Source organism: Vicia villosa, linkage group LG3 (assembly GCF_029867415.1).
Source record: "Vicia villosa cultivar HV-30 ecotype Madison, WI linkage group LG3, Vvil1.0, whole genome shotgun sequence".
Taxonomy (NCBI): domain Eukaryota; kingdom Viridiplantae; phylum Streptophyta; class Magnoliopsida; order Fabales; family Fabaceae; genus Vicia; species Vicia villosa.
In genome coordinates, this window is record NC_081182.1 from 16,951,044 (window position 1) to 16,972,499 (window position 21,456).

At 31.9% G+C, this 21,456-nt stretch overlaps 1 protein-coding gene across 1 annotated transcript; it reads left to right on the plus strand.

The window, feature by feature from the left end:
* Positions 1-5,508: 5,508 nt before the first annotated feature.
* On the plus strand, positions 5,509-8,931 carry LOC131660464 (translocon-associated protein subunit alpha-like). The gene is made up of 8 exons (XM_058929705.1): positions 5,509-5,734; positions 6,162-6,326; positions 6,425-6,475; positions 6,675-6,763; positions 7,833-7,910; positions 8,018-8,221; positions 8,319-8,390; positions 8,606-8,931. The coding sequence occupies exons 1-8, from the start codon at positions 5,665-5,667 to the stop codon at positions 8,651-8,653; spliced, it is 777 nt and encodes a 258-aa protein (XP_058785688.1). The 5' UTR covers positions 5,509-5,664; the 3' UTR covers positions 8,654-8,931.
* Positions 8,932-21,456: the final 12,525 nt, after the last annotated feature.

Consider the following 21,456-nt stretch of genomic DNA (forward strand, 5'->3'; position numbering starts at 1 on the left):
TGTGGCTCTCGCTTCCGCTGGTCAAGAAGCAGAATGGTTGAGGGATCTTCTTTTGGAAGTTCCACTGGCTAAAGACAATGTTTCAAAAGTTATGATACACTGCGATAGCCAGGCCACTCTAGCAACAGCATTCAGCGAAGTGTATAATGGAAAGTCTAGGCATATAGGACTTAGGCATTCGTTCGTGAGAAAGTTGATTAAGGATGGAATCATTTCACTCACATATATACGAACAAGCTATAATTTGGCTGATCCGTTTACTAAGCCACTGGCCAGAGACTTAGTAAAAACAACCTCGAGAGGCATGGGGTTGAAACTCCTTGAGTAAGAGTTCCGACAACGGTGGCAACCCAATCTTATGTTAATAGAACATTAACTTCAAGATTTTCAATGGGTAACAACAAGTCGTTGATTTGGATAATTGTCAAACATTTCGTGATAATGTTGACTTTGAAACGAGGGTTGAGTTTACTTTAAAAAAAAAAACTCTTAATGAAGTTCAATACCAAGGGTACGTGTCTTGTGGAAAAGGACACAATATGAACTTCACCTATGTGAATTTCGAGATGGTGCCGTCTCAAAGTGAGAGTTGGAGTTTCTCTTATGGAAAATTCATGAAACAGGATAGCACATGGCCATAAATAAGTGCTAAGCGAGTTATGCAGAGGAAGAACCCTTAAAGAGTGTGTGTAAGGCGACACCGGTCTAATCATATGGATTCATGGTTTAAAAGCTTTGCTACCTAATATTCCGATTAAACTTTGTGTTGTCCTCACTAAGGTTAAGTTTTAAATCGAAAGATACCTAACTGTATTAACACTCTTTATATTATATTTCTGGAATTATTAGATTTGTCATTATTAGAACAAGTGGGGGATTGTTGGAAATTATGAGGATTAATTCCATCAAGTTATGTTCCAAAATGACAAATGTGAGAATGGCAATAAATGCTTCATAAATAGTCCCACATAGAAAGTGGAGCAAACTTTAAAAGCATTTATATATCACTTGGAACAATGTACATTCCAAAAGAGCCAAAGAGGATAAAGTGCCACATAGTCATATGTGGTGGTCCCAAGCCTTATGCCACTTGTCTCTACCAAAAACACCGGCGACACCGGCTCCGGCTCCGGGACCGGGTCCGAGGGCGTGGGCGTAGAGGCGCTAGTGGCGGCTTGTAGACGGCACTTGAGCACTTAGGCACGTCGCATCGGAGCGATCGGGCGCTCCGGCCGCCTCCGGCGGGCGGCCCGGCCTTCGGCCGGCATACTGCGAATATGTTTTAATTATTGCCTAAAGTTTGATTTTTGAACTTGAATTCGAAATACATAACATTCCATGAAGTGGTGCATTGTATTTTTATGAACCATTGCAATTATATATTTTAAATAATATTGTTTCATGAAGAGTTGCAACTTATGAAACACACTTTTGCATGGGCTATAAATACAAGCTTGTTATTTTCGGAATCTACACACAAAAAATCATTATCCTCTAATATATTTTCCAGACAGCTTCCTTGCATTCGAGTTTCTTCACCGGTCTTGTGCAGACTCGAGTAAGGCTGAATTATCCTGGGTATTCAGGCCGTTCCAACTCTAAGACAATCGAGAGTGTGCTTGAAATACTTTTAAGGAAAGTGATTCCGTTCGCGATTCAGCCTGGATCCATTCGATCTCACCGATATTTCTAACAAATAGAGTGTACGTGACTTATTTTAATTGGTTGTGAATAAAACTCCAAAACAAAAAATATTTTATGACAATATTCAATACCTTACTCCTCACTTTGTAGCTTAAAACATACTCCTATATATACTTGATAATTAACAATGAACAAAGAAGAATACAAGTTATATATAACCGAAGGTTAAAATATTTATATATATGTTTCTGAACCAAGTCAGATGCATTTAAAATTTAAAAATAAATTAAATATATCCTATCAACTAGTTAATAATATACATAAATAATTATTATGAGAGACATTTCTCATGCTCCAAACGAGTGAAAGCTGAATCTTCCACTAGTAGAATAAGATGAAACAATGAAGAACATAAGCAAGAAGGGTAAGAAGAAGATGAAAAACTGAAAGTTGGTAGCTGTGTTATAGAGCTGAGCCTTGAAGTGATTGTACTGTGAAAGACACAACAAACTAACCACAATGCCAAAAATCATGAGCAACTGGAATGGAGGTGCAGAAACAGAGGTCATGTTTTTACCTCTCGAAATTTGTTTCCATTCTGAATCCCCTCTTTTATTGCGCTGCACCCGCTCCATTTTACCTCATGGTATTAAGACTCTCTTATGAGCATGCCAGCTTTATAGTCATGTTGATGAGCTTCGTTACTTCTCATATTAGGTTGGTTTTGGCATATATTCTTTGTGTGTCAATTTGTTGCTTTGTGCATGCAAGTTCCAAAGGCAAAGGTATTCTTTCTGGTAATATTTATCAAAAATAATTAATATATTAGATATTCAAATTTAAGAAGTACCTTTTTTGTTGTTAAGTACTATTAGTCTAATTATCTTAATTTCTCATATTAAAAGTGAATATATCAAATATGATAGGTTTGAATTCATGCTTTTGCAATCAAATGTGTATGCGAATATTAATTTAACAAGCCTATTTTATAAAGTTATTATCAAAATATAAATTTAATTACAATTTTGATCTTTCATTTTACTTAATTTATGAAATTGGTTTCTCTATTATAAATTTATACTATTTCCATCTCTCTCATGCTTTTCCATTTAAAATTAATAATATTTCTATTTGACAAACATAATAAATCATCGGTTATAAAACTATTGTGGAATTTTATAATAGAAATGCAAGTTAAAAAACAGATATTTCATTAACTTTTTATGAAAAAATGAGTGACAAAAACTATTTAAATTTAAAATAGAAAGACTAATTTTATAAATTAGACTAAAACTGTAATTTAGCCATAAATATAATAAAATTATCAAAAGACTTAATATATTTATTAATTTCATATTAGTAAATATTAATTTATTTTCTACCATCATAAATATAAAGTGAAATATAATATTTTAGAAAATAATGTGCATAATATTGGTTGAATATATATAATAATTATTTTTATTATTGTTAATTTTTATATTAAAAAGTAAAAAAATATTATTATTTATTTATATTTATATTTTAATATAAATAAATTGTTAATATTTATAAATTAAATATTAAATAAATAAATAATGGTAATCATTTTAAAATAAAGTGCACTAGTATATGTTAAAGCTACACTCAATGTTAAATGTAGAATATATATATATATATATATATATATATATATATATATATATATATATATATATATATATATATATGTATATATATTATATTCGAATTCAACCTAATCAAAATATAATAGAATGATACAATTTAACTTTTTTTTTAAAAAAGGGTTGTATTGCAGAGAAAATACAGTACAAAAAGGATTGAGGAGACTATACCAAAACGCTCTAAAGATCAACCAAACATAAAGAGTGGCAAACCAAGCATATTCTTAACAAAATCAGCCCTTAGAAACAAAAGAATAGAGTCAAAATAAGTAGTATCAAAAAGAGTTAATCCTAGATTAGCAAGGGCGTCTGCACAACTGTTCTCTTCTCTATAATTGTGAGAGACTATGAAATTCCAATTAGAAACTAACTTTATACCATTAAACCATCTATTTCTAATTAAAAGGTTGCTGGAAGACTTTAACCACCGTTGTCGAATAAGTTTCCAATCAAATATTGTGCCAATTCTTCTCATAAGCTAACTCAATCGATGCCATAACACCCGAGAGTTCGGCAATGAGAGAATTTTCAACACCCAACAAAGAAGCAAACGTTCAAAAAAAATCATCATTGTTCCTAGCAATGCCACCACAAACCGACAAACCTGAGGTAGAAATAAAAGCTCCATCACAATTCAATTTAATGAAATTACTTGGGGGCTGCCAAATCACCTCAATAATATTAGAAGCTTTTGGAGGATGAATAGTCACCTTAAAGCTTTTAATAAGAACAAAATCTTGAATATCTAACTGGGGAGATGCAACCTTGATCTCAACCGTAGAAACAGAAGCCAAAATATAGGAGATGTAAGAATTAACATGAATTAAACAATCATTAAACTTCACCTAATTTCTAGCAAGCCAAATGGAGTTAAGGAGATAGATAAGCCACTTTAAAGAGACTTTTGCGATGCTCGGACTCCGAAAAATCACAAATTATCGTCAAACATCCGACCAACTTTGAATCACGAAATTGAGATTAAGCATATTCAACAACCAAGACCAAAGTTTAGAAGCATAATCGCACTCGAAAAACAGATGAGAATCAGATTCCTCAACTTTTTTGCAAATAGAACATCGAGATGGAAAAGAAAACTACCTTTTCTTCCATTGCTCATCTATTGGCAACTTGTTGTGAATCAAACGCCACACTAAAGAAGATTTGAACGGAGGAATCGAAATCACCCAAATCCAACTCCACCATTCATTACGGAAACCTTTAATCCGTTTAAAATCATAAGCAAGCTTTAAAGACAAATCACCAGTAATTGAGGAGCACCAAATTATTTTATCTGGCCGAAAATCAATGGGAATGTAACATTTTTTTATCCTATCTTGAATAGAATACGAGATAGGGGTTACCGACTTAGAGAAATCCCAAATACCATTAATAAGAATTTAGCTGACTTTATGATCCTCTATTATTAGAGGGGCATCGACATCAAGACCAAGTGGGGAACCACACCAACTGTCAAACCAAAGACTAATAGAATTTCCGTCACCGATACACCAAGAAAAACTATCCAAAACAGTAGGCATTTCATTTGCGTGTCAAGTTTATAGAGCCACTTCCTGTGATGTGTCATATTTATTAGCACATAGACATACTCTAAAGAGAGAGTGAATGTTCGATTGAGAATGGTGTGTCAAGTTTATTAGCATAGATACACAATCTAAAGAGAGAATGGATGTTCGATTGAGAATGAAAAATCATGTTACCTAATTATATCTTTTTATCGTTTTAATCTATTTATGTTTATGTTTTTCTTAAGTTTTTTTTTTTTTTTGACACAATGTTTTTCCAAAGTTAGTATCTAAAAATATCCAATTCCATATTTAGCTCTCGTTTAAGAAGTTAAAATATCCAATGTTTTTCCATAGTTAGTATCTAAAATTTTAGAAGTTAAAATATAAAGATAAATGATAAAACGCATATGTTAAAGTAATTATTGGAAGAAAAAGAAAATAATAAAATGGAAATTACTAGTCCAATTAAATTTAATGTTGAAGAACTAGATTTAATGAATAAACGGTTTCCTTAAACTATCACTCCTTTATTAATTGTCTCAAAATACTAGAATTCACCTAAAATCAATGTCTATTATGAAAGTAGGAAACTACTGCAAACAGTAACAAATTGATAGTAAAGTCAAGTAAGTTCAAATAGTTGTAATTTCATTGATCAAAACGACGGCATTGTTCTGTACACGGTAAAGGAAACGACAACGATTATTACAAAATTCCGAGTCACACGTTTCTTCTTCTTTCTCTGTTTTTCTGGTTTCTACTATATCCCTTTTCCATTTCCATTACAACAACCCTAAAACAACGCACACCACAACCCTGGAACCATCCACATGGCGCTCATCAACAACTTCTGGATTCTCTCCTTCCTTCTCTTCCTCATCACTTCCCCACTCCTCCAAGGTCTAGATCTCCTTTCCCCTTTCTCAATTTTTCAATCTTATAATCTCATGCTTATTTTCTTAGATTATGCATAATTTGTTTTCTTTTTAGTTTAATCACTATTATCTGCTTCTATTTGTGTTACATATTCAATTTTGTTTGTTTTATTTTTTGTTTGACTTTGTTTGGGATTGTGAGTTATTATTACCGTGAACTGATCGATTGTAATTTTTTTTTATTATTGATTTTATTGTAAACTATGGTATCTTTAACTGATGAAAATCAATGAAACAGTGCACAGATTAAGTACAATTTTAATGCTAAAAATAGAAACTAAACTAGTATGGAAACAATTCCATTTCCATACTTGTTTTGGTGTTTTATGTATATGGGTGTATTCTGTGAATGACCAATGACTGTCATTAAATGTGATTCTTCTTCTTGCTAGTTGTTAGGTGTCAGTCAGATGAAGCTGCTGAGAATGCTGGTGAAGTGAGTGACATTGGAATTGTTGGTGATGAAACCGATGATGCTCAAGACTTTGCGGATGGAGGCTTCCCTTCTGCCCCGGGGATTGATACCGTCTGTGTCTTCCCTAAGAATATTGCAAGATGTAAAGATCTTTCTGTGTTAAGATGAGGTTTGGTTTATAATGAATTATCTCCGCAAAATCACTTGTTAATTTTTTTTGTTGTTGTTTGTTTGATGTAGTGGTAAAAGGTGGTGAAGAGGCAGAGCTGCTTGTCGGTCTGAAAAATGATGGTAACTGATTATGCTCGTCACTATTATTCAACTATTAAGCATTTTTTCATTTGTGTCTTGACAAACCTCTCAAACTCAACATTCCTTAGTGTTTGCTATTCAGTTATACAGTTTATTGCTAGTGTGGGAGCCCATCAAAACAATAAAGAAAGAGAATAATGTATTTGCTGCTTAACTTTGTTTTATGGGTTGAAAACAGGGCAGTCGAGTTTGAACGTTGTTGCAATTAAGGCCAGCGTTTACCTTCCATCTGATCATCATCTTCTTGTTCAAAACCTTACTGTTCAGGTAGAAATTGATTCCAGAATGTCCAAATTAAATCTGTTCATATATGTTGTGTAATCATTTCAGTTCTCAACTATATTACTTTCATGGAAGCATCCTTATCGGCTTTCATTTATGTTTGTTACCTTTAATAATCAATTTAAAATCAATATAAATTTGATATATGTATGTTGGTTAAGCTCAGAAATAATTTATGGTAATTGTTATTATGTATGTTACATTTGCTTAGTGGATTAAAGTATTGGCTATATTTGGGTTTTGAAAATCTCGAAGATAATTGTTGCTTTAGGGTATGTTTGGATGGGAGAGAAAACTTATTTTCTCTTCTAAACTAAGAAAACTATAAAATGTTTCTAAAAATGAATTAAGTATAATTGAAATGTTGTATATGATCATTTATCATGTTATTCTTTTAATTTGTTTAAAATATCAAATATATACCAAATACAAACTTAGCCCTCTAAAATCTTCCATCCAAGCACATTTACATTTATACAAAAGCATGCACAATATTTTTCATTAAAGTTTGTGTTTTAGAGCACGAGGTTTTGTTTTTTAAGTAAAAAAGAAGTAATTCTGATAGGTCACGCATCCACATTGGGTCGAGCAATCACACAGTGAGAGAAACACCACATATTCACCAAAAACCTTAAAGCATTAGGTATACGGGTCCTCTCAGTTATACAGTGTCCAACCTCTACTTTTCCAATCAACGTGGAACATCTAACTCACATTTGTATCACAACAAATACTATTGGATGATTCTTTTGGCCTTATTTTCTTCCCTTATTCATTCAGCGTCTCTATTCCATAGTATATTGTAGCCTGTGGCTCTGTTAGATTTGATGATGCCCAACCATTTGGCTACATAGATCTCCAAGTCTAATTGGAAGTGTGATGCAATTGCAATAAACCAATAACTCTCAAACTTACTATGGTTAATATGTTGTCTCTATGTGGTTTTGCTACTTAATGGCGAATAAGTCGATTAGGATTCCGTCATACTATTTTACTGTTATGATTTTTTTAGAGAAGAGTAATAAATAACTGTGGTCTGTGTGTATAATTTCAGGTTTTCAACAACGGCTCTGTGCCATCATCAGCTCAGGCTACTTTCCCATATATATTTTCTGTCAGCAAGTTCTTGATGGTATTATTTACTTTTTTGCAAGGTTAATGCTTTGAGTTTATCAATGAGTAACATTCAAAAACCTCTTCTATATATATCTTGCCTGACCACTTATTTTTTCTGTGCAGCCTGGACCGTTTGATCTTGTGGGCACCATTGTATATGAGATAGACCAACATCCATTCCAAAACACCTTCTATAATGGCACTATTGAAGTTGTTGAGCCTGGTATTTTATTCAGCATGGAATCTGCTTTTCTTTTTACTCTTGGAGCTGCACTTCTTGTCCTACTTGGGCTATGGATTAATGGTCAAGTACAACAGAGCTTTAAGGTAATCCAGTGGTTTCTATATTTCAAAAAACAATTCCATTTACTCCGTGAGTATTATTTGCATTCTCCTTATTGTTTGCATGTAAATATTTGCTCAGAAACCAAAAAGATCTTCCAAAGTTGAAGTTGGGACTAAGACTACAGATGCTTCAATGGATGAATGGCTTGAGGTGTGTGCTAATGCTTTATTGTCTGTGACACTTATTTCTATTCTAAATTTGTATGTGGTGTTCCTGTTTCTGATTTTCGATATCTGTTTCCTCCCTTTTCCCTTTTGTTTGTACTTTTGCCCAAAATTTTGTATATCTAATTATTAATGTAACCGTTGCATCACTGATTTGTCGATAACGCTTTTGTTAACCTTAACCTGCATTTTGGTATTAAGGGAACTGCATATACTCGGTCTACGTCAAGCAAATCTAAGAAGAAGTAGACTACTAACTCTTCTCTAGCTCAGCCGCGCGAGACCCTTCCACGGAGTACAGAATCTTGTAATAGACTAGGTTGGAGAGAGAACTAGCAAGAAGTTCTAAAATTTAGGTTGAAAAGACCTGTCTTTGTGTTGTAACTTGTATGTAGCGTATGAGAGCATTTTTATGGCTATTGTTTTGCTTAGAAAATAATAACAGGGATCTGAGTTAGTAATACCATACGACTTTGAACTGGCAGAGTTTGGTTAGATTCTGTTAATTTGATCTGGATTTTGTTAAATTTAAGACCTTCTCACCTCGCCATTTATCCCTCTTTTATTTTGCTAGAGTAATTTGTCGGGTTCGTTATATGCATTCTTCTTGTTTTGAGAACCCAAAGAATCTAGTCCAGTGGAGGAAAGAGTCCATAGTTGAAGCAAAATGATCAAACAACTGTCCTTGTAAACGCGCTTCTTTTTCTATGATTCATGCATGAATCCGTGCTTAATTTATTTCTTTCTATACCCTAACATACACATAACAACTCTTTATTTAGGGATTGAGTATCACTTAATTTCCTACTATGATGAAGACCTGGCTACAGAGATGGTCATTTACAAATAAGTCAATTAAAGCATTTGCTTTAGGTCCATAGTATGTTTTTAGTTGTACATGTTCTTTTAAATAAATACACAAGACCTCACTTGAATGAGAGGGAGGGTAACTCTGTCTCTTCTAACTTAGTCTCATTTTTGGGAATTTTTAGTTATGAGAATGAGTCAATATTAAAATATATTTTAGTAATTTTGACTCCGATGAATCCATCTTTACATTTGAATACTGAGAATATTCGATGGATAAATAAAAAATAATTGCTTTATAAAATTATTAATACTTATTTTTTCCCTACTAAATTCACTTTTAAAATATTGAAAAACAATATTTATTAGTTTCAAAAAGTCTCAGCTTTAAGTGTCTATAGACTTATCTATTTATATTTTTAACAGAGGTTTTAAGCAAATTAATATTTTTTTCATTTGTCTTATTTAAATTTTATATTTGTTCTAAAATAAATACTATTTTAAAATATAAGTACAATATATTATTTTTAACCTACTAAATTCAGCTTTAAGTGTCTTATTGATATAGTTATTATGATTATATTTTAACAAATATAAATGAACATTGCTCATGTTTTCAATTTTAACTGGCAATTTTTATTTTTATTTAAAATAATTAATTTGAATTCAATCAAGGTATTTCGTCTCATGGCAGTAAAAAAAAAAGCAAACGTGTGTATTTCAATACTTAAAAAGGCCTAAATATCTATCATATAAGAAAATTATATGTTATGGAAAAGACCAAAATACCCTACTTGCTCATAAACTTGCCACATGGATAGCTTAATCATCTCCTAAGTTATTTACTTATGTTTTTCTTCTATACCACCAAAAACTACTTTTTAGTTCTTTCATGTAATACTATTTTTTATTCAAAACTATTTCATGAACTTCTACACTAACTTTTTCTTTCACATCAACACAACTTTTTTTTTTCTTTACACACTTCTTTCTCCTATCACTTCTTCTAATCTTTTTCTACTTTTTCTTCCTTCTTCCCTCATACACAACTCTTTGCTACCGATTATAAATTTGGTTTTCCAACAAACCAACTGCATCCCAACCATAAATTACAATCTATATTTTATTATGTTAAAATAAGATTATTAGTTTATAATATCTATAATATATTTCATCTTTTATTTATTTTGAAATTAGAACATATTTTTAAAAGAAAATTCTTTTCACTTCATACTCACATCAAGTTTGAGGAAATAAATGCTACTTCCTCCCTTCTCTAAGCAAAATTTTCGTTTTCAATAAAAAAAGAAATAGAACTTTTGTAAACTTCTTATTTGTATTTATTTTAAATATTTTTTTGAATTTATATAAATAATATAAATTCAAAATAAATATTTTTTAAACTAAAAGAAATATTTTAGTTGAATTATAAAAGGAAATTTTAGATCAATTTATCAAAACAAACAAAAAAATTATTTAAAAAAATATTTTATGGTTGCTATTGTAAATTAAAAACCAATGTTATAAAATATAACGATAGACCCACACACTAACACTATTGATTCAATATTTGTTCCTTCTATTTTATTTTGCTTGAAGTTTTATTATTAATTATAAAAATTATAACAAGTTTAGATATTTGTAGTAAGTTAATAAAATTTTAATAAATTTTGTTTTTTCAAATCATATAAATTATATGAAACGGAAAAAATGTGACTAATGACCCAATATTGAATCTAATGTTTTTGATTATATATGACCAAATTATAATTTATCATATTTTAAAACACTAAATTAAAACAATTATAAAGGGAACATAAAGCTACTGATCAAAATATAAAATAATAATGGGAACAAGTTTACTCTTTAAATGACTAAAATACCAATATTTAAAATATAAATCCATAAATTTACTCTTTAAATGACTAAAATATCAATATTTAAAATTTTATTTTTTATCCAAATATTTTCATATAGGTAAAAAAAAATATTATTGATCTATCCAAATATTAACGGGAACATGAAGTTACTAATCACAATATTGCATATTAGCGTGAACATGAAGTTACTGATTATTTGTATTGAATATTAACGGGAACATGAAGTTACTGATTATAATATTGATTTTTAACGGGAACCTGATGTTACTGGTTAAAATATTGAATATTAAACAGAACATGGAGTTACTGATCAAAATAGTGAATATTAACAGGAACATGAAGTTACTGATCAAAATAGTGATCATTAACGGAAATATGAAGTTACTGAAACACTATTGCATATTAACGGGAACCTAAAGTTACTGATCACAATATTCCATATTAACGAGAAGCTAACGTTATTGATTATTTGTATTGAATATTAGATGAAATATGAAGTTACTGATCATAATATTGAATTTTAACAGGAACCTGAAGTTATTGATTAAAATATGGAATATTAATAGAAACATGAAATTACTGATCAAAATAGTGAATATTAACGGGAAAATGAAGTTACTGATCACAATATTGCATATTAACGGGAACATGAAGTTACTTATTATTTGTATTGAATATTAACGGGAACATGAAGTTACTGATCACAATATTGAATTTTAACAGGAACTTGAAGTTACTGATTAAAATATTGAATATTTGCGGGAACATGAAGTTACTGATCAAAATAGTGAATATTAACGGGAACATGAAGTTACTCATCACACAATATTGAATATTAACGGGAACCTGAAGGTTGCTGATTCAAATATTGAATATTAACGGGAACATGAAGTTACTGATCACAATATTGAATATTAACGGGAACCTGAAGTTACTGATTTTAATATTGAATATTAACGAGAACATGAAGATACTTATCAAAATATTGAATATTAACGGGAACCTGAAGTTACTGATTAAAATATTGAATATTAACGAGAACATGAAGATATTATCAAAATATTGAATATTAACGGGAACATGAGTTTACTTATCAAAATGTTAATTACTTTTAATATACATTTTTTTCTATTAAAAAAATTTATATCTGAAACAAATGCGCGTCCCGTACCAGAACCCGTGCGAATGCACGGGTTTGTTACTAGTTCATTATATGTCAAGTGCCACTACAAAGTGGCTACTAGAAATGCCACTAAGGGCTACAAGAACAAGAACAAGTGCCACTAAGGGCTACAGAAACAAGAACAAGTGTCACTAAGGCTACCAGAACTACTATATTAATGCCATTAATGCCATTAAGGCTACAAGAACTTAACCTTCAACACTAATAAAAAAACATATTATAAATAAGGATAAAAATATCATTCTCATTTCACTTTTTTACCTTTTCCCTTGCACACTGCACCCATGATTTCCTTCAGCATTGTTGTGTGTGAGTCCGTCACACCTTTGAGATAAAGGACCGAATTCAAAACATACTCAAGAGTATTTTTTTCCATTTTCTCTTTGAGTTCGGCCATTTCATCTTCTTCTTCTTCTTGGACCCTCTTTCTCTTCTTTTTAGCAGCAACAACCGACGCTCCACCAGAATTACCACCAGCTCCACCAGCACCAGATTCATCACTCTCAACAACATCACTAGCATTGAAGTCATAATGTCCAACCCAGGCCTCAAATTGCCTTCCCATTACACCTGTCAATGGAGGCAAGTCTTTAACCATAAAGTTCTTCATTCTTTCATAGTGGAGAGCAATCATCTCCTTTGCCTTGTCACGGAGCTGCATCCAACTCAGAGGAAGTAGAGCAACTTCAGCATTATACACCACATACCAATTTTCTTCAAACTCACGCTCACCTCTGGTCAAGAGTTTGACACCTCTTGCCAGAGCCTCAATTTGGAGATCTGTCCACATGAAGTTTTCCATTTCCTGTAATATATCATATAAGAAAATTATATGTTATGGAAAAGACCAAAATACCCTACTTGCTCATAAACTTGCCACATGGATAGCTTAATCATCTCCCAAGTTATTTACTTATGTTTTTCTTCTATACCACCAAAAACTACTTTTTAGTTCTTTCAAGTAATACTATTTTTTATTCAAAACTATTTCATGAACTTCTACACTAACTTTTTCTTTCACATCAACACAACTTTTTTTTCTTCTTTACACACTTCTTTCTCCTATCACTTCTTCTAATCTTTTTCTACTTTTTCTTCCTTCTTCCCTCATACGCAACTCTTTGCTACCGATTATAAATTTGGTTTTCCAACAAACCAACTACATCCCAACCATAAATTACAATCTATATTTTATTATGTTAAAATAAGATTATTAGTTTATAATATCTATAATATATTTCATCTTTTATTTATTTTGAAATTAGAACATATTTTTAAAAGAAAATTCTTTTCACTTCATACTCACATCAAGTTTGAGGAAATAAATGCTACTTCCTCCCTTCTCTAAGCAAAATTTTCGTTTTCAATAAAAAAGGAAATAGAACTTTTGTAAACTTCTTATTTGTATTTATTTTAAATATTTTTTTAAATTTATATAAATAATATAAATTCAAAAATTTAATAAATATTTTTTAAACTAAAAGAAATATTTTAGTTGAATTATAAAAGGAAATTTTAGATCAATTTATCAAAACAAACAAAAAAATTATTTAAAAAAATATTTTATGGTTGCTATTGGAAATTAAAAACCAATGTTATAAAATATAACGATAGACCCACACACTAACACTATTGATTCAATATTTGTTCCATCTATTTTATTTTGCTTGAAGTTTTATTATTAATTATAAAAATTATAACAAGTTTAGATATTTGTAGTAAGTTAATAAAATTTTAATAAATTTTGTTTTTTCAAATCATATAAATTATATGAAACGGAAAAAATGTGACTAATGACCCAATATTGAACCTAATGTTTTTGATTATATATGACCAAATTATAATTTATCATATTTTAAAACACCAAATTAAAACAATTATAAAGGGAACATAAAGCTACTGATCAAAATATAAAATAATAATGGGAACAAGTTTACTCTTTAAATGACTAAAATACCAATATTTAAAATATAAATCCATAAATTTACTCTTTAAATGACTAAAATATCAATATTTAAAATTTTATTTTTTATCCAAATATTTTCATATAGGTAAAAAAAAATATTATTGATCTATCCAAATATTAACGGGAACATGAAGTTACTAATCACAATATTGCATATTAGCGGGAACATGAAGTTACTGATTATTTGTATTGAATATTAACGGGAACATGAAGTTACTGATCATAATATTGATTTTTAACGGGAACCTGATGTTACTGATTAAAATATTGAATATTAAACAGAACATGGAGTTACTGATCAAAATAGTGAATATTAACAGGAACATGAAGTTACTGATCAAAATAGTGAACATTAACGGAAATATGAAGTTACTGAAACACTATTGCATATTAACGGGAACCTAAAGTTACTGATCACAATATTCCATATTAACGAGAAGCTAACGTTATTGATTATTTGTATTGAATATTAGATGAAATATGAAGTTACTGATCATAATATTGAATTTTAACAGGAACCTGAAGTTATTGATTAAAATATTGAATATTAATAGAAACATGAAATTACTGATCAAAATAGTGAATATTAACGGGAAAATGAAGTTACTGATAAAAAATATTGCATATTAACGGGAACATGAAGTTACTTATTATTTGTATTGAATATTAACGGGAACATGAAGTTACTGATCACAATATTGAATTTTAACAGGAACTTGAAGTTACTGATTAAAATATTGAATATTTGCGGGAACATGAAGTTACTGATCAAAATAGTGAATATTAACGGGAACATGAAGTTACTCATCACACAATATTGAATATTAACGGGAACCTGAAGGTTGCTGATTCAAATATTGAATATTAACGGGAACATGAAGTTACTGATCACAATATTGAATATTAACGGGAACCTGAAGTTACTGATTTTAATATTGAATATTAACGAGAACATGAAGATACTTATTAAAATATTGAATATTAACGGGAACCTGAAGTTACTGATTAAAATATTGAATATTAACGAGAACATGAAGATATTATCAAAATATTGAATATTAACGGGAACATGAGTTTACTTATCAAAATGTTAATTACTTTTAATATACATTTTTTTCTGTTAAAAAAATTTATATCTGAAACAAATGCGTGTCCCGTACCAGAACCCGTGCGAATGCACGGGTTTGTTACTAGTTCATTATATAAGTGCCACTACAAAGTGGCTACTAGAAATGCCACTAAGGGCTACAAGAACAAGAACAAGTGCCACTAAGGGCTATAGAAACAAGAACAAGTGTCACTAAGGCTACCAGAACTACTATATTAATGCCATTAATGCCATTAAGGCTACAAGAACTTAACCTTCAACACTAATAAAAAAACATATTATAAATAAGGATAAAAATATCATTCTCATTTCACTTTTTACCTTTTCCCTTGCACACTGCACCCATGATTTCCTTCAGCATTGTTGTGTGTGAGTCCGTCACACCTTTGAGATAAAGGACCGAATTCAAAACATACTCAAGAGTATTTTTTTCCATTTTCTCTTTGAGTTCGGCCATTTCATCTTCTTCTTCTTCTTGGACCCTCTTTCTCTTCTTTTTACCAGCAACAACCGACGCTCCACCAGAATTACCACCAGCTCCACCAGCACCAGATTCATCACTCTCAACAACATCACTAGCATTGAAGTCATAATGTCCAACCCAGGCCTCAAATTGCCTTCCCATTACACCTGTCAATGGAGGCAAGTCTTTAACCATAAAGTTCTTCATTATTTCATCGTGGAGAGCAATCATCTCCTTTGCCTTGTCACGGAGCTGCATCCAACTCAGAGGAAGTAGAGCAACTTCAGCATTATACACCACATACCAATTTCTTCAAACTCACGCTCACCTCTGGTCAAGAGTTTGACACCTCTTGCCAGAGCCTCAATTTGGAGATCTGTCCACATGAAGTTTTCCATTTCCTGTAATCTATCATATAAGAAAATTATATGTTATGGAAAAGACCAAAATACCCTAGTTGCTCATAAACTTGCCACATGGATAGCTTAATCATCTCCCAAGTTATTTACTTATGTTTTTCTTCTATACCACCAAAAACTACTTTTTAGTTCTTTCATGTAATACTATTTTTTATTCAAAACTATTTCATGAACTTCTACACTAACTTTTTCTTTCACATCAACACAACTTTTTTTTTTCTTTACACACTTCTTTCTCCTATCACTTCTTCTAATCTTTTTCTACTTTTTCTTCCTTCTTCCCTCATACGCAACTCTTTGCTACCGATTATAAATTTGGTTTTCCAACAAACCAACTACATCCCAACCATAAATTACAATCTATATTTTATTATGTTAAAATAAGATTATTAGTTTATAATATCTATAATATATTTCATCTTTTATTTATTTTGAAATTAGAACATATTTTTAAAAGAAAATTCTTTTCACTTCATACTCACATCAAGTTTGAGGAAATAAATGCTATTTCCTCCCTTCTCTAAGCAAAATTTTCGTTTTCAATAAAAAAGGAAATAGAACTTTTGTAAACTTCTTATTTGTATTTATTTTAAATATTTTTTTGAATTTATATAAATAATATAAATTCAAAAATTTAATAAATATTTTTTAAACTAAAAGAAATATTTTAGTTGAATTATAAAAGGAAATTTTAGATCAATTTATCAAAACAAACAAAAAAATTATTTAAAAAAATATTTTATGGTTGCTATTGTAAATTAAAAACCAATGTTATAAAATATAACGATAGACCTGTCATACCCCAAATTTGTCCTACCTTTTAATTTCTAACTGGCTTACACTATGCATCCATGTACATACTTCATTAGGTCATAAACACAACATGCATTTATTAATCAATAATTTGAGACATGGGATCAGAGGTATTCTAGTGAATTAGGGTTTTATTGGTCCAAGGCTCCTACTTCAGGCAGACTTACTTCAACAGGTTCTTTTGTGAAGGAGATATGGAATTAGGATTATGGTTCATGGATACTGCGGATTTCCTCACCACTAAGCTTCAAAGTTATTCTTCACCCATATTCGTCAAATTCCATGATTAAGGGTCTACTTCCCTATTTTTGTGAAAATTTGAAGGATATCGCTCGTTAGTGGAATTTCAAGTCATTGACATTGGGGTTCTATTCATATGCTTGAGGATATTTCGACTGATGTTGACTTGTACTAGTGTTAAGGTTTTCCATGACTCGTTAGGCTATCTTTCCATCAAGAACAAGGGAATTAAGGTTGGGTCAGTCGGGTCGGCTTATAAAGTGGAACAAGCTGGATTAAAAGATGCAATGATCAATTTCTTTCTCTTTGGCCAAGGTCAATTCGGGAAGTTGACTTGTGCTAAGCAAAGTCACATAATGCCTATTAAGTCGTGATTTTGGAATGGGCATGAGAGGAATAAACAAGGGGCAGGCAATATGGAAAATTGAAGCATGGAATAAAAAATCCAAATATAGTTACATCCTTATGTCATTCAAGATCCACCATAAAAATCCAAGTTCATTCAAAGAGCCCATCCAAACTCATTCGAAACTACAAAAAAAAAAGAAGGAGCCATTCACATTATACCATTCAAACTCATTCAAAATTACCATTTACATTATACCATTCAAACAAATTCATCATTCAAATAAGTCAAAGCCCATTCCAATCTGGACCAAGTCATATTACACAAAGAGAAAACCTAAAGAAACTACTACAAAATAAACATGAACAGCCACCAAGTTTGATTCAAGGAAATCCCATCATTTCTGCTCCTCACGCCAACACTATGCCCATCGCACCACACGTATATACACACTCCCCAATCAGCTATCATTTGACTCCAACCGCCGCACACCACCTTATCACCATGCCATGCTAGCCGCCTGCAACAAACCAGTCACACAAATCAATTCACACACAAAATACCACACTCCAGATCATCAGAAAAACTGACAACAGCATTTTAAAATAAAAAAAAAACAAAACAGACCAAACTGCAGCCCTGTACACTACAATTTGGAAAGATCCCACAGCATCCATTCAAAGCTAACACTGAAAAAAACAGAAAAGAATAGTATGTCATAGCTGAACCAGGATCAACTACCTTGCATATTCAAGAGAAAGGACATCCAGCATAATTTAAATCTACTGCCAAACCATAACAGCCATCAATATGCCACAAATCCAATCCAAAAAACCAATATTCAATTTCAGCCCTGCACCCATTCTCTTAACCAATTCACATGACATACAAATACATACACTCACGAACAGAAATTGGAAGCAATACGATGGCAAAATAAAACTTCAAATCAGACCTACGATGCCTTGCCGACGAGCTTCCATATTAAGGGTGATCCACAACCGTGTTACGTTCATTATACTTTCAGCTCCATGCCATAAACCTCATCACTAGCGTGTTCAAGCTTCTTTTAAGTAGCATCCAAACAAGCTGCCATTTTCCTCATATCCACCTTAATCAGTCCCTGTACTACACTTAAAAAGAAACCACAAGCCATGCCATTCATTTCAACTTTGGTTCACCATAAGATGAGCGTGTGCATACTTTGGCTACACATTGACTGCAAAAAGGTTAAAAGCCCTGCACCTGTTCATACGTTCATAAGCAAAATTCAGTACAACAAATAGGTTCGAGCCAAATTTGAGAGAATACTTCAAAGGCAAACCAAGACAAAGATCCTGCAGCCAGTAACGGTTCGACAATCTACAACTAACAGTTCACTCACATTAACAACTAACTGTTTTAAACTAACATCTTCGAATTTTGTACACACACTATACACTGCATTCAGACCTTCATCCATACAGCCCTGCATAGTTTGTTTTAACCCATCCATAACAAAACCAAAAATAAACCATATAACCATCATAACAGAATATCCACCATCACAGAAAATTCTAGCATTCTAACCTATAACCTATCACTAATTCATTTTCTAACCAATTGATTTCAAACCAACCCTTAACCGATTTTTTTAACCACCAAAATAGTAGTAACAGAATTTTAAGTCCTAACCTTTTCCACAATCACTTACCAACAGCTCCTAAACTAATCCAAAATGATGTTTTGCTTTGCTTCCTATCCACTCTTCAAGCCCTTGCCATATTCCAACCTATAACAGCAACAAAAATCATAACAGTCAGTTTGAATTCACTCTCAAAGTCTCACATTCAAGAAAATCAAAAAAACTCATTGCAATCATATTTTAGGTCCCACATTCAAGGATTCATCATCATTACCCAATCATTGCCCATATAAAAAGTCAGCTCCACTCACCTGCTGAGGGACACGGAAGAAAAAAGCACAAGCTTCCTCATCGTTTCGCTTGCAAACGTTGAAAGAAGAAGTGCATAATTAAAAGTTCAAACACCCACCATTCATCATTCATCACTCTCATCTTCTTCACCATCTTCATCCATCAATTTCTCTCCAATCCTTCACCATTTTCTCACCTCTAACCATTCTTCACTCTTCATTCTCTCTCAATTGGTTCTTTCTCCACAACTCTCCACAATCTCCACAATCTCCCATTCAATCACTCTTCAAGTTCTCTTCACCACCATTTCCTTCAATCCCAAATCTTCTTCATTTTCTCAGTCTTCACACCACTCACCATTTCGCGTCACTTCATCATCTTCACCACTTCTCCACGCCCTTCTCTCTCTGAACCTCCATTCATCATCACCTTTATCATCACTGCAAACACTCCACGCTTCAATTCTCCTCCTACTCCAACTTTGCACGCCTTCATCATCTTCATCTCTGAAACAACAGCGCTTCAGCGCCGACTCTCCGCAACATCTACGGAAGCAATCTCGCTGCAACAATCAATCACAACAACATCAAAGAGACAAAAACTCAGAGAATTGAAAAGAAGAAGAGGAAGCGAATCGCAGATCAAAGAACAATCAAGAAATCACCTGAAGTATCGCGTTCACTTTGCCGACCACAGCTCAGAGCCTCGTCTCCGTATTTCTCAATTTCTAAGCTCCTTCTACGCATCAGGTGAGCTTCTGCGCTCCTGCTATTGTTCTTTGCTTATGCTTCGTGGCTATGTGATTTCGTATGAATCCAAGAAGTAAGAGTTTACGAGTTGAGAGACATTGAGCCGAAAGAAGAGAGATAGGTATTTGAGACAGAAAAGAATGAAAGGCTATTTTACTGTCGTGGTTCACGGTGGCGATTGAGGAGTTCTCGCCTGAGAAGTTGGTACCGCCGCCGTCAAGTTCACACGGAGAGAAGGAGAAGAATGTGAAGCCATCTCGCGTAACACACAACCCCAAAACCCAATCTTCCCTTTTTCTTTTTATTTTTTAATTAATTTGTTTTTTTCTTTTTCTTTTAAATTCTGAATAACATAATAAACTGGATCAAACGCAAACACCTTGGGCCAATCTTCTTATCATACCCCAACACGGCCCATACACCCCCCTGTGACCCACGAAATCCCTTTTTTGGCAATCTGAATGATAATAAAAACGCCCCAAGGGCTGGGCCTGCGCCAATTCCATTTTGCACCATCCATATTCAGTTTGCACCCCCCTTCTTTTTTAACTCTAGTTTTAAATTGTTTTTTACTATTTTCCTTTTAGTAACTAAACTAATTTTCTACTAACTGTTAGACTTCAATCCATAATTTTTGACGTATAAAAATGGGCATAAAAATATTAGTTTTTACCATTTTCTTTTAGTTGATTGGAAACTAATTTTCACTAGTCATTTTAGACTTTGGTACAAACATTTTGACTCATTTTTGACATAAAAACTCATAAAAATAATAGTACTTTTAATTCACTTTTGTGCTATATTTTGACTTGTTCTTTTTCATGCCATTTTCAATATTCTACTTACCGCTTTATTTTTCATGCTTCTTTTAAACCCTAACCTTAGGTAGAGACCATGATAATATTAGGTAGAAATTCCCTTCATACTTAGGCTAGTTTCTTTTTCCTTTTCAACCATAAAACACTCTAAAAATACTTGAAGAAATTTTCCATAAAAAACACCAAGAAAACTCATAAAAAATGACTAATAAATACTTTGACTAATAAAAAGGGAATGGAAGCTTGTAACTTCCCTTGCTTAAGGGATGTTCGAGTGCTTGGAGCTCCCTTGCTTAAGGGTTCCATTCAGGCGTAAGTTCCCAACTCCTAAAAAACACCAACCAA